General features: G+C 43.0%; 1 protein-coding gene across 1 annotated transcript in view; it reads left to right on the top strand.

Moving 5' to 3' along the window:
• Positions 1–20295, top strand: part of ACSL5 (acyl-CoA synthetase long chain family member 5) — a 31888-nt gene extending 11593 nt beyond the window's left edge. Inside the window, exons 3-22 of the mRNA XM_090056872.1 lie at positions 350–524; positions 1221–1329; positions 2891–2955; positions 3045–3146; positions 3594–3693; positions 4980–5158; positions 6492–6524; positions 6768–6819; positions 7465–7538; positions 8619–8696; positions 9814–9948; positions 10524–10658; positions 11545–11640; positions 12650–12722; positions 13856–13944; positions 14044–14160; positions 15115–15258; positions 17655–17756; positions 18210–18281; positions 19178–20295. Of these exons, the coding sequence (XP_089912998.1) occupies positions 369–524; positions 1221–1329; positions 2891–2955; positions 3045–3146; positions 3594–3693; positions 4980–5158; positions 6492–6524; positions 6768–6819; positions 7465–7538; positions 8619–8696; positions 9814–9948; positions 10524–10658; positions 11545–11640; positions 12650–12722; positions 13856–13944; positions 14044–14160; positions 15115–15258; positions 17655–17756; positions 18210–18281; positions 19178–19318 (2052 nt within the window). The 5' untranslated portion in view covers positions 350–368 and the 3' untranslated portion in view covers positions 19319–20295. The remainder of the gene's footprint in view (positions 1–349; positions 525–1220; positions 1330–2890; positions 2956–3044; positions 3147–3593; positions 3694–4979; positions 5159–6491; positions 6525–6767; positions 6820–7464; positions 7539–8618; positions 8697–9813; positions 9949–10523; positions 10659–11544; positions 11641–12649; positions 12723–13855; positions 13945–14043; positions 14161–15114; positions 15259–17654; positions 17757–18209; positions 18282–19177) is intronic.

Here is a 20295-nt window from a genome sequence, read left to right as displayed (position 1 = left end):
AGAAAAATATTCACAGCACCAATATCCAAGGAACTTGCCTACTGGGCCCCTAGCATGTTAGTGAAGCTTCCAGTTTATTCCTAGAGAAAAATGTCTGGCATGTAATGATGCACCTCATCTGCACCTGCCTCTTCATAACACTAGATCTACCCATGAGTGGAATGGGGGTGGTGTGCAATATTTTTGGGCCCACTGTTGAACACATGGGGCCAAGACTGTTCTGAGGCAGTCCATATTAAAGTTCATAGTACTCAACTAAATTCAAAACAGTAAGAACCAAAAACTGGAGGTGCTTATGGGAACTGTGCAAGCTAGTACTTCCTTCTGACCTATTTGTTTCTCTTTCCAGCTCCAGAAACCTGATCACAATGATTTGGCTGCTACAGTTCTTGTTCTCACCACTCCCAACACCGGCACTAATTGGTCTTATCACCCTTGGAGTGATGATGTTCCTGTGGGTGGCAAACAGACCAAAACCTATCATGCCTCCTGTTGACTTGAACAAGCAGTCGATAGGAATTGAGGTAACTCATTCTGTCAGTGGGTAGAAAAAGTTTTGCTTTTCAGTGGAACTGAATCTTTCTTTGGGGTCAAGCTCTTTCGAACTAAAGAATTTTCCTTGTTCAGATGGACTGAATCAAGGCACTGGGAAGCCTTGGGTCTTCCAGGAAGCTTGTTTGATCTCTGCAACTGGCATGTGATTGCCCTAAGGGCGGGGGGAGTGGTGGCATGGAAGCCACTGAATGTCGGGCTTTTTGCCAGTAAGTATTGTCTGTATTACCTCCCCAACAGGAGAGGAGCAGTAATGTTGCTCAGTAAGTATTACCAGGGTGGCTGTTACTGTCTTTCTGGGATGTTGCTCCTTTTTAATGTAAAAAAAAAAAAAAATTGGTTGGTTCAAGAGTTTTCTACTTCACGGCCAACCTCAAGGTGAGCAATATTTCAGATGCTGGTGTGTAAATAAACAACATGGCCACATGGCTTGGTACAGAAAAAGGAGGCATGTCTAAACTAAATCCAGTTATAATAATATTCATATGAATGATTACTCTGAGTGCATTTGACTAATCCCCTGTGCCCCCCAGCACTAACTGGATTTAAAACTGGGATCTAATCAAAGGCTCGCCTTGGGGAGGGCAATGGAGAAATTAATAGTTGGACATGCACTTATTCTGCAGTTGGCTTCCCTGAATTAATATTGATTTCTGTTCTATCCCTAGGGAGCAGCTAGAAGAAGTGCCATCTTGCCAGATAACAAGTTGCTTTGTTACATCTATGAAGATGCCAAAACCCTGTATGAGGCCTTCCAAAGGGGGCTACATGCATCTGGTAAGCAAGATGCCAGCTGTGCTTGCATGTGTATACGGTCCAATTCTGATCAGCATGTTTCTACAACTTGTGGATCCAAGGCTAGAACGAATTATTCTGATCTAGTCTGGCTTGGGCTAACTGGTTTTTTGTTTTTTTTGGTTTTTTTTCTTGGACCTTCCCTACGATGAAGGCTTTGAGATTTGTCTATGCTCTCATCAAATCTCCTGGTGTTGAGCAAGAGATTTGCTCTAAGTGTCCATTTCACAATGTCAAATGGTCATTCTCCATCCTTGATGCCTGGCTGGTACAGACATTTGACCACTGTTTGCAATACAGGCATGAGAGGGAGAGGAGAGAACTCTTTTATGCTAGTATAAAAACAGGTTAACTCCTGAGCCGAAGACTGACAGCCAGAACTCTCCCTATGGAGCAAGGGCACCAGTTATGCATGATGCATACAAAGAGCACAAACTGCTCGTCTAAGTTCCCCAGGTAAGGAATGAAGTGCATGATGCATCTCCCCTATGATAAAGGGGACTTGTATAGTGATCTTAATCACTAAAGCAGAGTAAACCTGTCTATAGCCTCAAACTCTCAGAAATGATGGGTCAACTGCTACAACTTGCCCGGCTAAACATGTGCCTGTATTAATCAAGATCTCCTTAAAGGACTTTCACCCTTACTGACTTCAGACAGGGTCTCATCTCTTTATTGTCAATCTTGCTCCCTGACTAGAATAGATGGTCCAAGAACATGGTTTAAAATACAGCTTCCAAAAAACAAATCTAACTGGAATGCTGGACTTAAAGCTTGTTACTGAACTATCGAATAAAATGTATCTGGAATGCTACACACGAGACTTAAGAGACTGCATTAGCTGGCTGAATAAACAAAAAATAGCTGATCAACTTTTTAACGTTTGTGGAAGGTTTAACAGACAGGCTAATCAAATTTAATCCTGAAGCTGATGCTCTGCCTCCCCATGCAATCCATGGGAACAACTATCAGCTTATTAATTTTGCAACTGAGATACACTTTGAACAGTCCCCAGAGTTGCATGACAAGACTTGCTCTGCCTGAATATTTTTATACTAAGGGGCGGAAATGCCCTTGCTTTATTTCTCACTTTGGAAATAAGCATGCAACTGCTCTCTGCTGCAGTGAGGGACTCCTCTTGGATTGCCCTTTTTACCTCTTCTCATAACCAAGCTAAGCAGAAGCCTTTCAGTACTGATGCAACGGTTAAGCAGGAAACAGATGCTGCAAAAGTCTCTTGTTGGGATGTTCAGAAACGTACTAGTCAAACTGCTAGAGTCCAGCACAAGCCTTGGCCTAATATGACCCAACTGAAAATCCACAAGCGCCTCTCTCGGGTTATGTCGCTGCACTTGAAGCGAATCTCCTGCAAGGTCTTGTTTTGCTACATCTGGGTTAAAGATTCAAATGGGTGAGTAGTTCTGTTTGCATGTTCCAGTGGCTTCATTGCTGTTTGAGAACCTCCTATCAAGTGTGGCAATGGCCTGTTATGCAATGTGACTTAAATGAAATGCTTGTAACGTTTTCCCCACTCCCATGCTAGGAAATGGACCGTGCTTGGGCTATAGAAAACCAAAACAGCCGTATCAGTGGCTGACTTACAAACAGGTTAGTTCCACTTTTATTTCCTTAAGCAGATGAATTCTGCATGTTGTAGCATTTTCTTGGTATAAGTACCACCTGTGCTATTCCTATAGGTGTCGGAAAGAGCTGAATATCTGGGATCGGGGCTCTTGCAGAAAGGATGCAAATCGTCACCAGACCAATTTGTTGGTATCTTTGCTCAAAACAGGCCAGAGGTAAGCACTGGGGAACAGCCTGCCCACTTCATTCAGAGGGGGCCAAAAGCAATAAAATAGGGTGGCTCAAAACTAAATATTTTATCAGCTGAAGCCCAACCCAATCTGAACTAACTAGACTGACTTTGCTGTCTTTCTAAGTCTCACTGGTTATAGTTAGTCCAAGTAGCTCTTGATTCACCTGGAACAGACAGTCATCTAAGTCATGACTGCTGTGCAGGCTCTATGCGTGTTTGTAACGTGTATACCCATGAGGCAAATCTGCAAGATGGTAAACTGCTCTAGTACCAGCTACTTTGTAACCAATTTTAAGATTCCTAAAGGGAAGTGCATATTTTGGTTGTGGTTTTTTTTTTTTTTCTTTTGGGGGGGATTGTTTTGTTTTTTGGTTTCTTTTCTCCTCCCTTCCCCACTAATTAAGCAATTATGACTCTTGTTTTTGTGCAGTGGATCATTTCGGAGTATGCCTGCTACACTTACTCAATGGTTGCTGTTCCACTCTATGACACTCTGGGGCCAGAGTCCATTGTATTTATTGTTAACAGAGGTATATTCTTTTTTTTCCCCCTTCATGATTAGTTACTCCCTCCTAAGAGGGAGACACCGTTGCATTTTGCACTAATAAAACAGAAGGGCCATGCTGTCTACTAATCCTAGATTTAACTTCTATCTTTGCAAATGTCCTTAATCCTCAGTTGGTCAGTGCCAAGCTGTTTCCCATGCTGCTTTCTCAGACTTGTTTGACTTCAACAATACGACTGTTGTACCATGGGGATTCTTCTTTTTCATGCACTTTGTACTATGACCTGGTCACTCATCTAGATGGAAAGGACAGCAGCTCCCCTCCGTCATGTGAAAGGGAAGAGATGGAGGGAAGCTGATCAGTGTCTGACTGTGTAAAGCATCCTTCTCCTGTTACAGCAAGCATTTTATGGCTATAAATGCTAAACTGTTAACTTAAATCCCCTGGTGCTGAGTACATAACAAATGGCTGAAAATGAGCCTAAAACTTAAGGCCCTATTATCCTGTAGTACTACTTGCTTTAAAGGACTTGCAGGTCATTTTATTAAGTCTAGCGGAGGAGGAAAGGTGATGAAAGAAGGCCTGTGATCCCCACTCTTGAAGTCTTCCCTCCCACAACTTTTTTTTTTTTTTTAATCTGTCAAATTTTAACGTAAAGATGATGACCCTTTGATTTATTCACTAATTGGGTATAGGATTTTTTTTAATAAATATTCTAAAATTGGATCAAATGGAAACCTTGCAACAGCTTGTCTCTTGGGACAAAGCTGTAATTTAATTAAGTTAACTTGTGCCTGAACGTGTTGTGATAACTCAGCAGCAGAACACTAATGAGGAACTAACATTCAATTTAATGAACCCATATAAAGCTTCTGTGAAATACAGAAGCTAGGGCTAAAACTAAATGCTAGTTTTAGTTGTTTTTGGCTGTGTTTTACTGCTGGAATTCTTAACCTTGGATTTAAGGAGGAAAAAAACTCAAAAGGAAGCATTTAATGAGAGTTCTAGATATACTGTAAATTAGTTCTTTTTATGCAACAGAAATGTGTACAGACTCTGGGTTGAATCCACTTGTGCCCAGATCTTCATGTTCACATGTGCTCCTCTGTGAGAATTTTTTTGGATCCATGTTAATAGTGTTCATAACTTTTAAGAGCCTTTGAAGGTGTTTTTTAAATGTATGCCCCTACCAAATCTGAACTCAAGCGCCAATAGGCCCTTGTCCTCTAACTTCTAACACTGTCAGGTGAAGACTGACCTCAAGATTGGAACAAACCTAAAGTATTGGGTTGTGTGGGTCTCTTCTGCAGCTGACCTCACCACTGTGATCTGTGACAAGTCTGAAAGGGCACAGGTCCTGCTAGATAACTGTGAGCAAGGGAAGACTCCTGGACTGAAGACTATCATCCTAATGGATCTCTTTGACAATGAACTCAAAGAAAGAGGAGCCAAAATGGGAGTGGAGATTCTGCTGCAGCAGGAAGTTGAGGTATGCAATGCTTCATGGTCCTTTCCTGGGGAAAGGTCATTCCAGTACTTGCTCATGACTCTTGGCTGCATCACACAATGCCAGTCTTGGCTTGCCTCCTGCTTCCATAACAAACAACTAATAATTGCCTGACTAAGGATGGTGATGCTGGGACTGACCGACTCTAATTCCTAATGCAACTTTGTTCCAGTTAACTGCATAGATAGTGAAGGGGCTTTTTTTCGGTCACCAAGAGTTGCTGTGAAGAGGCTTGAAAATGAGTTGGCATTGACAGGCCCTTAGTCAATATTTGGGGTTGCTAATTCTATGTGCTTAACAAGCACTTGTACATAGGTTTTTTTGCTAACTACATAGCCCATGTTAAAGGTTAAATGAAATGCACTGTATAAGTATGCACTTCTTGAGGAAAGTATCTTTGTCACTGGAGTCACTGGCTTGATAATTAAGCTGTTCGCTGGAGTAAAATTTGGCTCGTTTGAGATCAGAACTCTGATCTGAAATGCCTCTAGTTTGGCTCAGTCGCATGCTATCGTAAGCCGCTACGACTCTAAATGTCTGAGCACAAGATTCCTATTAAGTCTCTTCCTGCCCACCCCTGGGCAAGTAAGACTCGGAACTGGCAACTTATTGGGAGGTGAACTTTGCATGGGAGGATTTTCCAGCCTTTATAGGAAGCAGACTCTAAATGGAGAAAACCGAGTCTCTAAATTTTGAATCCAACAGGCTTTCAAAAATAGCTAGGATGGACACGCCCGTGCATTTTGTGCAGGGGATAAATGGGCCAGTCAACTTTGAGTACCCTCTTTAGTGGGAGGACAGGGAGACGGAGTCTTAAGGGCATTTTCTGGACACCCACTTGACCAGACTTGATCACTTAAATGGCTGTTTAAGACCCTCAAATTCTACTTGTGTGTAGGTTGGTATTCTATATAATGCCTATCTGTGCACCTAGATAGAGGGTTATGTAGGTAGGAACAGAATGCCAAATAATGCACAAGTAGCACTTTGGGGACATGGACAATTAAAACATGGTTGTCCAGGTATGCAGAAAATGGAATACCAGCCTGAAAGTCTGTCACAGCTACAAAGAGCTGGCTAGGCAGACTCCCAAATGCCTGGGGCTCTGGAATATCTACAATAAAGAACACTATGTGAAAGATGGATAGGAAGCCTGGTGGAATTGGCAGAAAAAACCCAACCCCTTAAAGGAGGGCTCAACAGAAAGTATAAAGAAGGGACCCCAACACATGCTAAAGAAAAGCATGCCTTTTACCTGCTTGCATAGCATTTACATGCTGCTAACTGAAATCATTTAATCTTTTTCTGTATACAGGAGCTGGGCAAAAACAACTGGCAGAAACCAAAGGTAAGTTAAACACTTTGGTAAACTGGCTGATAGTTACGGGCGCAGATGTGCACGGCGGCTGCTGTGGGTGTAGACATCTTGTTTGTAAGCCAGCAGCTGAGATGCCGGACTCCACAGTGCATTTGAATATGCCCACTCCCTTCCAGGAGAGGTCCATGCTTGGCAGCAGGTTTTGGGAAGAACAAAGTGTACTCTGATACTGTGGTCACACAAGCTTAATGTTCTTGTTTCTCTGTCTTCTAGCCTCCCAAACCTGAGGACCTTTGCATTATATGTTTCACCAGTGGAACCACAGGTACATTTTTTGCATTTAAACTTGCAGCCCTAACTGCAAGTATTGAAAAGGGGGCTGGGGGGGGGTGGGAAATGTCCATGCAGGTTCCTTAATACTTTAGCCTTCCTTCATGCAAGGAAAAGGGTTGTTGAATGCAAAGATGCTAAATGAAAACTAATTCCTGTTTGGAGCTTGGCATTAGGAAGTTTGTTTAAACTTTTGGTGAGCACTGACCAATGACTAAGTTTAACACTGCTATAGATCAGGAGGTTTTTAATGAAAGAGCAACCATAGGCCAGACTTCTCACTGCACACTGTGTAGCATAAATCCATTTTGGTAGATATGACTTGATTACTGAATCTGGCTGAAGGTCTCTGACCTCTATGTACAAGCTACACCTTGGCTGAAGACTAGATAAGCTAAATATGGCCAGCAAGAATGCAGATAAAGATCTAAAAAGTATCTTGCCCAAAACCAAAGGTCACTTTGAAGTGGTTTACCCAAAAATCTGCTTCATGTGTTGAATGGGAACATGACAGACTGACCCAAACAGTGAAAACACAAGGCTTGTATTACACAAGTGACTAAGCTGAATGCAACAAAAGCTTTTAGTCTGGATACCTGGGAGTGGTGGCTACAATTAAGTTTGCCTGTGACCCTTATAGGTGACCCCAAAGGAGCCATGATAACCCATGAAAATGTTATAGCAGATGCTGGTGCTTACATCAGAACTATTCAGGTAAGCAAAAGGGCAAAGGATGTTGGTGCTTAAACTCTTGGACAGGTCAGGCTTGTTGTATGGCAGGCCTGCATTATAAGACCTGCAACACATTGGGGGAAAAGCCCTTGAGTCCTGGCTCTCTGTACTACAAAGGACACCCCAAATAATACCTGGACTGATGCCACTAAACAGTAGTTCTCAACCACTGTACTGAAAAGGTTTTGGTTTGTTTTGTTCCCCACCCCATCCCCAAAGGGTGTTGCAGCAGCCAGGTGCGTGGGGTACTTCTACCTGGTACAGTCACACCAGCATGGGCTGCAGCATAGGTGTATTCTCCTGTTTCATCAAGCCTTTCTGACCCAGCTTAAAGCAGGTAGGAGAGGCAGCTTGTGCTGCAGCCCTTCCCAGTCTGGTCACCCCACGCTCCTCCTGGAAAGAGTCTTGCAAGATGGTTCCGCCTGCCATGTTCACCTCTGTTTCTGGGGGAAGAGTTCTCTGAGCCACCTTTGAGGAAGGAGAGCACTTGCATGCTGTGGCCCTTCCTTGTCTGGCTTCAATCAAAGCATACAGGACAAGTACTTGGTGGCAGGGGTGGTAACACCTAACTGAGTGAGAACCACTGAGGTCAGTTCTCAACCTGGGGGGTTGCCAAATTCAAAATGGAAAGGTGTCCTGACTCCAAATATTGAACCTAGGACTGTCTAGGAATTGCTCTGAAGTGGGAGTAAGATGCCACTACTTGAAGGGTCTGAAGTGATGCCTAAAACCTCTTTGGTTCTTCCAATAGAAAACTGCTTCCCTAGACATCTGAAACAATTCAGTTGCATCTAGTTCCAGAGCATCCTGGCTCTAACATCAATATGGGGAAACTAATAAAGCTTTTTTGCCACTGTTGGAATAAAAAAATGCATGGCTTAATAAGCATATCTCATTTCAGTGCTCTCTTTAAGGCTAAGTGAGGGGGGAGGAGAGGATTCCAAGACCTCTTCGGTAAAGGGTGAAGTGGGCAAATACTACTTTGGTTCAACAGAAAGGACATGCTCACAACACAACTTTATTTTCCTGGTTTTTTTGTCTGTTTTTACTATTTTCCTGTAGGGTATGTGTGAGATAACAGAATCAGATATTTCAATATCCTATCTTCCACTGGCTCACATGTTTGAGAGGGTAGTGCAGGTAAGTGTTACTAATTCATGCCCCTGTAGCATTCAATAGGAAACTCTTTTCCCTACCACTTCCAGTAGCGTTGTAGTAGCCTTTGGCTGCAGAAATAGTACCAAGTCTGACTCAGAATTGTTCCTGGTGTCCAGGAGTCTGACAAGGTGTTACGCAGGAGAAACTAAGCATAATGTACTGTTTTAATTTTTAATTCTTTCCCTGGCTTATTGCACCTTTTGAGAAGACTGATTTGAGGATGTTGGGGTTCCCTGCCCCTAGCACTTAATCTGAAGATATGTGAGGCCTGTCATCTTTCTAAACTAAAGACCTCCTCTCCAATTTACTTGGAGGTCTTGCCTAGCTACGTTATGAAAACAAACTAATGCATCCTTCGTATCATACCATGGTACTGCAAAAACGCTTATAAATTCCTAGCTGTCGTAGGTGGAGCAAACCTGTTGTTAAAGCAAAGTAACACTACCTGATGCTCAAGCATATGCTAGCACGCTAGGTCAAGTCTTTTCATAACAAGGGGGGGTGGGATTAAAAAGTAGTATATAAGAAAGCAAGGAAGAATACTACAGCATGTTCTTGAAAGAGGGTGTTATGTTCCAGACCAGGTCCAAAACAATCCCATTCAAAAACTCCACTTAACTTACACTACTAGGAATTTGGGTTCCACATTGTTCTTGGATTAAACCTTCTTTTTAGGCTGAACACTGCATTTCTTATGACTGAGTCGAGTTGTAAAATCCTCGTGTCTACCTACAAATCCTTCTATAAGGAGAACTATTCCTACTGCACTGAAATTGAGGATACTTTCTGAGGCTTGGTTTTAAAGCTTGGCTTTAGCAAGGCCTTGCTCCTTCTTTGTCTCTAATGTTGCCTTGCATAGAACCGAGTCTAAGAATTTAGGCCGAAGCTAGATAGTATTGGCTAAGATGCCAACCAATAATAATGAGGACAGAATCATCTAAGGTGAAGCTTCCCTCATCTTCAAACGGTGCTGCAGAAGTACAGCCTTCCTGATTTGTTCTATCTGCACTCCTCTCAAAATTTGTGAATTTGGTTAAGATTAATTTATAAGGATTTGCAGGATTGGGCCCATGGTGTGTGGTTTTTGTCTCCTTTCTAGACTGTATTGTACACCAGTGGAGCAAAAGTGGGTTTCTTCCAAGGAGACATCAAACTGCTAACTGATGACATGAAAGCCTTGAAGCCAACACTGTTTCCAGTGGTGCCAAGACTGCTCAACAGGGTGTATGACAAGGTACTCAAAGCTGCTCTGTAGACAAGCTAACAGGAAATGGAGAAGTACCAGAACTACTGCAAAATGCAACCACTTCAATTGGCCCTTTAGCCTCCTTTTTAAAAACAGCATCACAGTGTCAGAATTCGGAGCTCAAGTCCTGCACTGGCTCAAATGTAGATCCTCGGCTGGGCTCATCCTTTTAAGGATAAGGATGTTCCTGTTTTAGCTTAAACTAGCTCAAACTGGGCATGCAAGCCCATTCCATAATTCAGACTTGAATGTAGGAGTACCAACTGCATGCATGAGACCTGAAACGGGTGATGTGCACCCAACTGCATCAACACAAGTATGCATGTGCAGACATAGCCATGCCCAAGAAAGGAGCACACTAAGGAGACTGCCAGCTGGCCAAAGCCTAGACCTATCTTGCTTATGGTCACAGTTAAAACTATTGCTAAGCAAAAAAACATTTTAGGGTCCTATGATATCTCCAACTAAAGATGGACAGTCTTGATTTTGATGCTGGCCCACTCCTGTATTCTTAACAAGCAAAAGATTCAGGTGACACTCATGGAATTCCTCTTCCTCTACAGATACAAAGTGGTGCACGTGGCTCACTGAAGAAGTTATTGCTAGCAGCTGCTGTGGCTGCAAAAACAGCTGAATTAAAGCAGGGCATCATTCGGAACAACAGCATCTGGGATAAACTGATTTTTAAAAAAGTCCAGGTAATGCAGTGTGAGAGCATCAAATACCAGTGCGCTATTCAGCAAAGTTCAAAGAAGGCTGGATAACCTTACAGCTGGGCGGGGGGGGGGGGCAGGCAAAGAGCTTTCCCAAAGGTGAAAGGGGTCTTAAGCTATACTGCTAGAAGACTTCTCTGGGCCAAGTACAAGGCTGGAGGGATTATGTAGCACTAGGGAAAAGGAATACAGGCTTTTTTGCAACAAGACTACAGCAATGGCACAGGACAGAAATAAAATGCCAGTCATGCAGTGACAAAGATTACTTGACTTTCTCAGTACACTTTCTGACTGTAAATGTTCTGCCGTATCAATCCAGGATTTGATACCTACTGAAGAGTCAGCTAATTAACGTGATGCTAAAGCATCCTAATGAGTATAAAGGAGGCATGGATGGAAAAGTACTTGGTAGATGCTGAATGTAGCTTTCAACCTAATATTGGTCCCTGTTAAATGGGGGAAAAATGCTACCTCCAACTTACAAGTCTAGATATTCTATGCAATGGTCTCCCTAGGGTCACTTGTAATTATGGCTGAATTTGTTTTAGCCTTCAAGAATCTTGCCAAATTCCCCATGATGTGGGAGTAGACTGGCCTGGACCAGGAAGCTCTTGTGCTGTACTTGAACATAAATCTTCCACTTGGTCTCATCTGCTAGAGCATACATGCTTCACAAGCCGCCTTCATCTGGATCTAGTAGCTTTCTGTAGCTTAGTCTGAGGTCTAATGTAGATTACTATTGCCTTGGACAGGTAATTCCTAAAAGGAGAGGAGTAAATGGGGAATCTCTGTACTTCAGACAGGGGATGTTGCAAGTTCTTGATGCCTGCATGGACTGGAACCTACTTTACATTTGTCTCTTTCCTTGTAGGAAACCATGGGTGGGCAGGTTCGTCTGGTTGTAACAGGAGCAGCTCCCATCTCTCCCACTGTCATGATCTTTCTTCGAGCAGCATTGGGGTGTCAGGTAACTTTGGAATTGGACGATGCAAACTTGAACATGTTTATCACATATTTTACTTTACAGTCTGAGCTATATTGGCACTGCTGGCGAGATTATGGCTTTCTGCATGAGCCATACATGTTTGTTTCCCTGGATGTTCAGCAGCCAGTCATCTCATCTGGCAGATGGGGAGAAAAAACTCCTGACGTTTTTTGTAGAAGAGAATAAAACCTTGGTACATCTAGAACTCAGGGGTACCTAACCTGCTAATCGATGCATTTAAAACTACTAAACTACATTTGTAGTGAGAGTGTGTGTGGTGTTTTTTTGTTAACTCTTCTGTGAAGAGCTGTATAAACAAGCTTCAACATACACTTTTGGTTAACTCTTTTTTACTTGCTGATCAGTAACCTATGGAAAGCAGCATAACTCCTTCCATTCTGGAGAGATGCTTCCAGTGAGCCTTCTGGGTTGCAAGGCAGCATAGGAATGTGTTACAGTCTTGCGTGGTGGTGGTGTATGTGGTTTTTTGTCCTGTTGTCAGGCAACTGAACTTTAAGAAGTTCTTGAGCAAGGTTTGTCAGCAGGAATCCATCACTCCTCTTTCCCAAGAGTAAAGGTGGAAGTGGTTTTGGAAAGGGGGGAAAAAAGAACTAAGCCATTTGGGACTCTGAAACTGGAGATAAAGGGACGAAGTCCTAAATTTCCCAAGAGTCCGGGATTAGGGTAGTGTGAATTTGAGCCATGGCATCTTCTGTTTATGCTGTAAAATTTTGCAGTCCTCTTGTAATTTGTTGGGTGTTGAGGGATGCAACCTTCTAGGAAGCAAACTGGACATATTTAACAGATGTCTGCAGGCTAATACTAGTCTAACTAACAAAGACCTTTGACTGCCAGGACAGGACAGTGGGCAAACATCCTGCATTGTGGTGTCAAGAGTGCAGTAACATTGAGGACTGACAGCACTCAAATCACTACTGTGTGCTTTTAAGGGCTTAAGCCAACACTCAGGAATGCTTGTTCTCCTATCCAGATCTTTGAAGCCTATGGTCAGACAGAATGTGCAGCTGGATCTACGGTCTCAAATCCTGGAGACTGGACAACAGGTATGGTGGGATGGCATTAGCTATGCAGTGGCAGAGAAACATTTCTCCAAGGCTCAAATGGCATTCTGATCTCAAACTCCATTCAGTTGGAAGTTGGGTGCCCAACTCCCAGGAGTATTAGTAAATGGCTTGGATTTTTTCCATGTAAGAGTGGGGAAAAAGCATAAAATAGCTTGAGACTGTCACAGCGGGATACCAATTACTGATGGCGAGGTCACAAATTTAATATTGAATCTCCCTCCTCCACCCCTGGAATGAATGCCTACTATTCTGGAAAGCCTGTCCTCCAAAAGACTGCTGAGCAGGTGCTGTGGCACTGGAAGACTTATCTTGAAGAGCAATAAAGGGGTTTACTAAATGGTCAAAACTGAAATCCTAGGCTCAGAACTTTTTGCAACTGTCCCCTTAATTGAACACCACTAAACTGCTACAGCTTCTTCTGAAGGCCTCCCATTTCCCATTGTAGTTGGTTTACTAAGCAACAATGTTCATCTTGGCATCTTAAAAGGGCACTGCCATGGGGGTTCAAGAACCTTGCTTTGGTCAACTGTCCTAAATTTGAGGGTTTTAAGCCTGGCAAGACCTCTTGACATCCAGGAAACTATTTAAACTTGAATTCTTTAATATATCCCTGGATTGTATAAACTTGACCCAGAGGCATTTGAAACGCTTGCTAAAATGCCTAATCCACCTGAGTTCCAGGTGGAGAACTGAAGCATGCACAGTGCTCAAGTAAAAACTTCTTCACCAGCTTGAGCTTGGTGAGCAGCAGATGCTTGATGAGCAGAATTGCTCTCCCACCTAATGGGAAGGACCAATTACAAATGGCTGTAACTGAAGATTTAGCTTTGATTTTCTGTATTGAAGAATGCAATGCTAATCTGCTTTCCAGCACTAATCAAGACTTATGGAGAACAGGCTTAAAGCATCATTTCACTGCCACTACTCCATACTTTGCCCCCAAATGGAAGGAGCCACCCTACAGCAATAGAGGGCCTCAAAAGCTTTAGCTGGTTCTTGAGGCTAAGTCAGTTTCTACTGTTAGTTCACCTCACTTCAGGTATGTTTGACACCTGGATTCTGCTAATGCTTCATGCTTCAAAACTATCTACCTAAACTCATGTCTTCCATAGGCCATGTTGGAGCCCCTCTGGCTTGTAACATTATAAAGCTAGAAGATGTTGAAGAAATGAACTATTATTCTGCCAATAATGAAGGAGAGGTAGGCACTTCATATAAAGCAATGCAGCTTTTGTCTGGGATAATGCAGCAACATAAAACAAGATGACTAACAGTCTCTCCTTTTTTTTAATACTTGTAGGTTTGCATCAAAGGGCCAAATGTATTCCAAGGTTATCTGAAAGATCCTGAGAAAACAGCAGAAGCCCTGGACAAGGATGGCTGGCTTCACACTGGAGATATTGGGAAATGGATGCCGGTAAGTATTTTTGTGAAGCCCTCCCCTTCCCCCCACTCCCAACCTGAACTTGACACCAGAATCCTTATAATGTTAGCAGACAGGCTTTTGATGCATTGGATACTGACAGTCTGGCTTGGCTTGTGTCTTTGGCAGGCATGCTGAAAATTAACTCTCTGCCTTCCTGAGTATCACCGATTTTTATTTTTTTATTTCCCCCCTGTCTGATCTGCCCATGCCACCTATGGCATACGATGATGCAGGTTGGCCACTTCTTCTGTTCTACTTGTGAAAGCAGATATAGTTAAGCTAGCCTAATTGGACTAGATGTAGACTACATGGATGTTAAAACTGCTAGGGTGGAGGAACTTTATTTGAATATTGGAGACGGGTTGAAGACTTGCAGTACTTGGTGTCACTAGACCAAACTAAACAACATTTCTTGAAAGAAGTTTATCTGCATAATGCTAATACTGAAGTGTGTTCCAATACTACTTCAGCATTTGATGTCTAGGTAGAGGCATTTTGAGTCTGTCCAAATTGGACCCTTTCTCAGCTGGGATCAAGCCATGAGCTAGGTGACTTTTTTTTTATGATGGAAATGTAATGAGAAACAATACTCAAAAGACCAATTTGCTAGCAAGGCTCTCCACAACACCTGCCAGGCATACAATTAAAACTTAGTGTGATTCTACTTCTTTAATTATGATCTCACTTTGACTGATCATAATAACTATCAAAGAAAACTGCTTCCCAGTTTTGCCCTAAGCTAATTAGAAGGAACTATCAGACTCTTTTTCACAATCCCAGGGAGAAAACGCTGCAAGGCAAGGAAGAGTCAACTACAAAATGGAATTATTCTAACCTAGGTCTAGCTTTCACGAAAACAAGCTTCCCTTGGGAGGGCTGGGGGTGGTTGTCGGATAGTTCTGCATAGTCTGTGTACTTCCTAATGCTGAAATGTCATTGCTGTAGAATGGAACTCTGAAGATCATTGACAGAAAGAAGAACATCTTTAAGTTGGCACAGGGGGAGTATGTCGCACCAGAAAGAATAGAAAATATCTACATCAGAAGTTCTCCTGTGTCGCAAGTTTTTGTCCATGGGGAGAGCCTGAGGGTAAGCTGCCTTTCTGCTCTGATAGTGCTGTGTAGTACTATTCCAACAGTGTTTGGAACCAAAATACTTTGGGCCTCTTGCCCCCTTTCCATTCCCAGAGTGTGGCTCTTCCTTGAAACCAAATAGCATCCTCCTTAATAGACTCACTAACAAAACCTGACTTTTAGCCTTTATTCTAAAAGGTTCCCCGTTCTTCCTGATGGACGCTACAGTAGATATCTTGCATTGGTCTTGTAGTAGTTTCACAGTAGTTGGGGATCAGAAGGGACCTGAATAGATCACCTAGTCTAACCCCCCCCACCCCCACCGGTCACTGTTTGGAGCACATGCTGGGAGCACACTACCCCAAACAAGTGTTCATCCAACCTCTTTTTGAGTTTACCCAAGGTAGGAGCGATGACCACTTCCCTAGGAAGTTGGTTCCAGATCCTAGCTACCCTAACAGTGAAATAGTGCCTCCTAATCTCTAACCTGAACCTATTCTCCAGCAATTTGTGGCCATTGTTCCTTGTTACCCCAAGTGCTGCTGGGGGGAATAGGACCCTTCCTATTTGCTGCTGATCTCCCCTAATGAGTTTGTAGGGAGCCACCAAATCCCCCCTCAGCCTCCGCCTGCTGAGGCTGAACAGTTTCAGGTCCCTCAGGGTCTCCTCATAGGACCTGCCCTGTTGCCCTCCAAGTGGGTGGCCCTCCTCTGAACCCTCTCAAGGCAGGCCACATCCTTAAAGTGTGTGGTGCCCATAACTGGATGCAGTACTCCAAGTGAAGCCTGACCAATGTCATGCAGAGGGGGAGTATCACCTCTCTAGACCGGCTTGAGATGCATCTTTTGGATGCATGACAAGGTGCAGTTGGCTTTGCTAGCTGTGGTTTGGCATTGGCAGCTCATGTTCATCTTGGAGTTGATTTGTAATGACTCCAAGATCCCGTTCTGCCTCTGTGCTCTCAAGAGGGGAACTCCCCCAGCCTGTATGTGTGCCGTGGATTCCTTCTCCCCAGATGCAACACCATGCATTTATCTACATTGAACCCCATCCTGTTGCCACCCGCCCACTTCTGTAGTCTGTCTAAATCTAATTGCAGACTCTGTCTCATCCCTCTCTTTGAGCATGTCTACTTCTCCCCACATCTTGGTGTCATCAGCAAACTTGGACAACTTGTGTGGCGTAGCTTTTTTTTGTTTGTTTGTTTTTGTTTTCCACCCCAAGTCGCTGATGAAGATGTTGAACAGTGTAGGCCAGGTTGAGTACAACTTGTCCACCACCACTCTCTCTGGGTGTGCCCCATCAGCCAATCTTTGACCCATCTAACTGCAGGCATCAAAGCCACAGTCTCTCAACTTATTGAGAATGGGGTGAGACTGTGTCAAAGGCCTCCTTAGAGTCCAGAAAGACTACGTCCACAATGACACCATCATCCAGGGTTTTAGTTACCTGGTCATAAAAGGCCATCAGGTTGGTCTGGCAGGACCTGTCTTTGAACCCACGTTGATTTTTATTTATTTTTTTCCTCCCTGGGCACGATCTCCCCTGCTGGCCCCTCACAGATGTGCTCCTTGATAATTTTTTTCAAGGATTTTTCCCCAAGATTGTGATTTGCTTATAGCTTCCTGGGTCCTCCTTTCTCCCTTTCTTACAAATGGGGACCACGTTGGCTAGTTTCCAATCTCCAGGCACCTGGCCCATGGACCACAATCACTTTGTACAGCCAGGCCAAGGGTAGAGCAATGACCCCTGCCAGCTCCCTCAACACCTGTGCGTGGAGGGCATCAGGGCCTGCAGATTTAAAAACATCCAGCCCTTCCAGGTTGGGAGATAAGCGGCCTGGAAACTTGTGGATCACTTTTTAATATCACCTAAACCAACTGGCTTTCAGAACTATGACAATGGATACAAGCAATAAAACTTTCACTAAACTTTTTGGGCTAGCTTAAAACTGCTACCTTCAATGTTTAGCACCAGACCAAAACACTCATTCAAATAGTAAAGTTATTGTATAACATGACTAGTGCAACTCTCTCTAGCACTCTGAAGCAAAAAGCCTTGTTTTTTAAGGATAATGTTAATTGTATGTATTGAGATCTCAAAGGGCAACTTGTGCTGTGCAGCGTTCCTGATGCCTTACAAAAAGCGGGACAGATTTTGCACTTTATAGACTACCTGAATCTGATGCATAAACTCTTGTACACAGTGGCTTTTTCACCTTTAACTGAATTAGAGGTGCAATTCCCAGCCTTCTGCCCAACTTCAGATTAGCACAGCTGTAACTACTCTTTTTTCTTTTATGGCCTGGACTTCTAAGATGCCTACACTAGATTTGGATATTAATAGACCTACACTTGATATCCCCTTGTTGCATGTTTTGACACTTTTTTTTTCCTTGCTTTCTTCCCATAGTGCTCTGTAGTGGGTATTGTGATTCCTGACCCAGAGACGCTTGAAGGATTTGCCAGAAAATTAGGAATAAAAGGCTCCTATGAAGAAATCTGCAAAAACTTGGTAAGTAGCCTCATCCGTATCTTGAGTGCATTGTGACCTAGAGGCTCTTTCGGCTTCCGCTCAAAGTTCACAAGAACGAGGGAGAGTTGAACCATTTAAATAAACTGGTTCTATCAAGCCCACCATCTGTAATGAAATGCTGCATTCAAGGTGTTAAAAGGTCCTGATGTCTCATCTTGGCTCCTAACAGTCACTGGGATCCTTAAGCACTTTTCAGCCTTTCCCTAGCTGTACAGGGGTAACAAAGGCTTCAAGGTGCTAACAAGGGTGCTTCAAGCTCCAAAAGTTTATAAACTGGGATTGAGGACTGCAAATGCTCTTGGAAATGAGATTTTACCTTTTTTATAGGCTATGGAAGGGAGGTATTTCTTATGTCTCCATTCCACTTTTGTGCTGGCTGAATATGGTGGATTTCCTTATCAACCCATTCTGGACCTTGTTCTTTCTTTCTAGGAAGTAAAAAATGCTATTTTAGAAGATATGGTCAAGCTGGGGAAAGAAGCTGGCCTTAAATCCTTTGAACAAGTGAGTAGTTCAACTATGAGTTGGGTGAATCCATTGGCCCTCCTGGTCGGATCAAAGCAGTGTAAACCCCAACTGAATGGAACCCCTTGGTGGTCGTGGGAGGTCGGGGGCGGCTGCATTTGTAGCTGTCCACTTTTTAATGCCTGCTACTCCATGAGGACCCCAAAAGTAGTGCTGCCCCTTTTATACAGATAAATGGTACATGCCAGCATTGCTACAGCTCTTGCTGTTCCTGAGCATGCTGTCAATGCAGAATATCTCAGAATTAAAAATTTGATTTTTAAATACTGTACTTTTCTGACATGGCATATGCTGCCAATTCTTTAAAATAAGCACTTCCCCTTTTCATCCTATCCCCCACCCCACCTTTCTTTCCCCTTAGTTGGGCTGTCCCTGTTGTATGCAGCCTCTCAACTTGCCCTCCTTTTCTTGCTCAAGTGAAAAGGACAGATCCAGGATTTTCAAAAGAGTTAAAAATAGGCTGCAGGGCTGTGAAAAGAGGGAAGAGACTAGGAGTGGCTGTATGGCAAATTCTTCAGCAAAACTGCCTACGAAAAGAGCTGCTTTAGTGGTCCTGATGTCCACTAAAGAGCATTAACATCACTAGTGAAGAGCTATTTTTAACAGAAATCCAGTAGATTCCAGCTCCTAATGGGCCATGAAGCCAATGAACTTGGCACTGCTTAAAGAGAGGTCACAGCTGCTACTCTGGGCAGAAACACAAAATCTACTTCCCTGCTTAAGGCTCATCCCAACTTTGAAAGGCAACTCTTCTGGAGGGAGGGAGTGCAACTATTATGCAAGTAAATATGGTACTCTGACTTGGTTCTAGTCACCCTCGGATGTTATTGTACTCAGGCATACACTTTTTTTTTTTTTTTTCTTCCTACAATCAGGTTAAGGATATCTACATTCACCCAGAAGCACTCACCATTGAAAATGGATTCTTGACCCCAACACTGAAGGCAAAAAGAGCAGAGCTTACTAAATACTTCAAGCCTCAAATTGAAGACCTCTATGCAAATATTAAAGAATAAGATGGCTTGTTTTCAATAAGTTTACAGATTCCCATGGAATAACAAAGTAACCTCAGGACAGTAAGTCCACTACTCAAAGCAACTGGAGTGGGGAGCAAAAGGAACTCTTATGTGAAATTTTTCCCAAAAAATTATGTGGGGGAGGAAAGGAAGCAAAGGACTTGACTCGCTTCCAAATTTTTTTTTGTACTACGAAGCTGGTTATGGTTATAACCATAAATGAAGGCGTAATGTTTCAATTAGATTCTTCTAGTGATCAAATGTTCTTGGGAACGCAACTAGTCCAAGCAATTTTGGAGTTGCTTGGTTCCCTTGGCACAAGTAAATTTTTAATTTCCCATGGCAAGGCTTGCTACAAAGCAACTGAGTGGGTTCCACAAAGCATTTAATCTCTTTTTTTTTTTTTTTTTTTTTCCCCCCTCAAACTTTTATATTAGTTTTTGTTGCCCTCCACTACTTTTATTCAACTTTTTTGAAGCTGTTGGCTGGAAGATTAACTTTTAAACTTGCAAGCATGTGTGTGTTTTTTTTGTTTGTTTGTTTTGTTCAGGCAGCATTATGCTGACAGCTAGGCTAAATTCTTCACCATGAACTCTGAGCTTGCCACGCTCCTGAAGCTCTTCAGAGCAGGAGTCTCAAATACTGGAAGTTCATGCTATGCCTTCTGGGAAGTCTGGCATGGTCTCATTCCTTGCCAACACTTTTGTAGTCTACCAGTCCTAAATTTGAACAGGGCCTCTGTCATTGTTCACATCTAGTCTTCCTGAATTAACTCTTCTAGCACAATGACTAGAGCTGCCTGGAGTCAGTGAAGTTGCAATGACTTGACTGCACAATGGGCTGAGCCACTTGAGACACAGTAGCTGAAGATGTTGTTCTTGAAAGTAGTAGTGGCCATATTTGTTGAAAAGTGATGGGTTATTAGTAAGCCTAAAGCACTACTTTAGCTGTTGTCTATAAAGGTTATTGCTGTATGT

This window comes from Crocodylus siamensis, chromosome 7 (genome assembly GCF_052110815.1).
Source record: "Crocodylus siamensis isolate JL-2025a chromosome 7, ASM5211081v1, whole genome shotgun sequence".
Classification (NCBI taxonomy): domain Eukaryota; kingdom Metazoa; phylum Chordata; order Crocodylia; family Crocodylidae; genus Crocodylus; species Crocodylus siamensis.
Note: the sequence above shows the minus strand (reverse complement) of the source record. Positions and strands in the feature narration are given on the sequence as shown.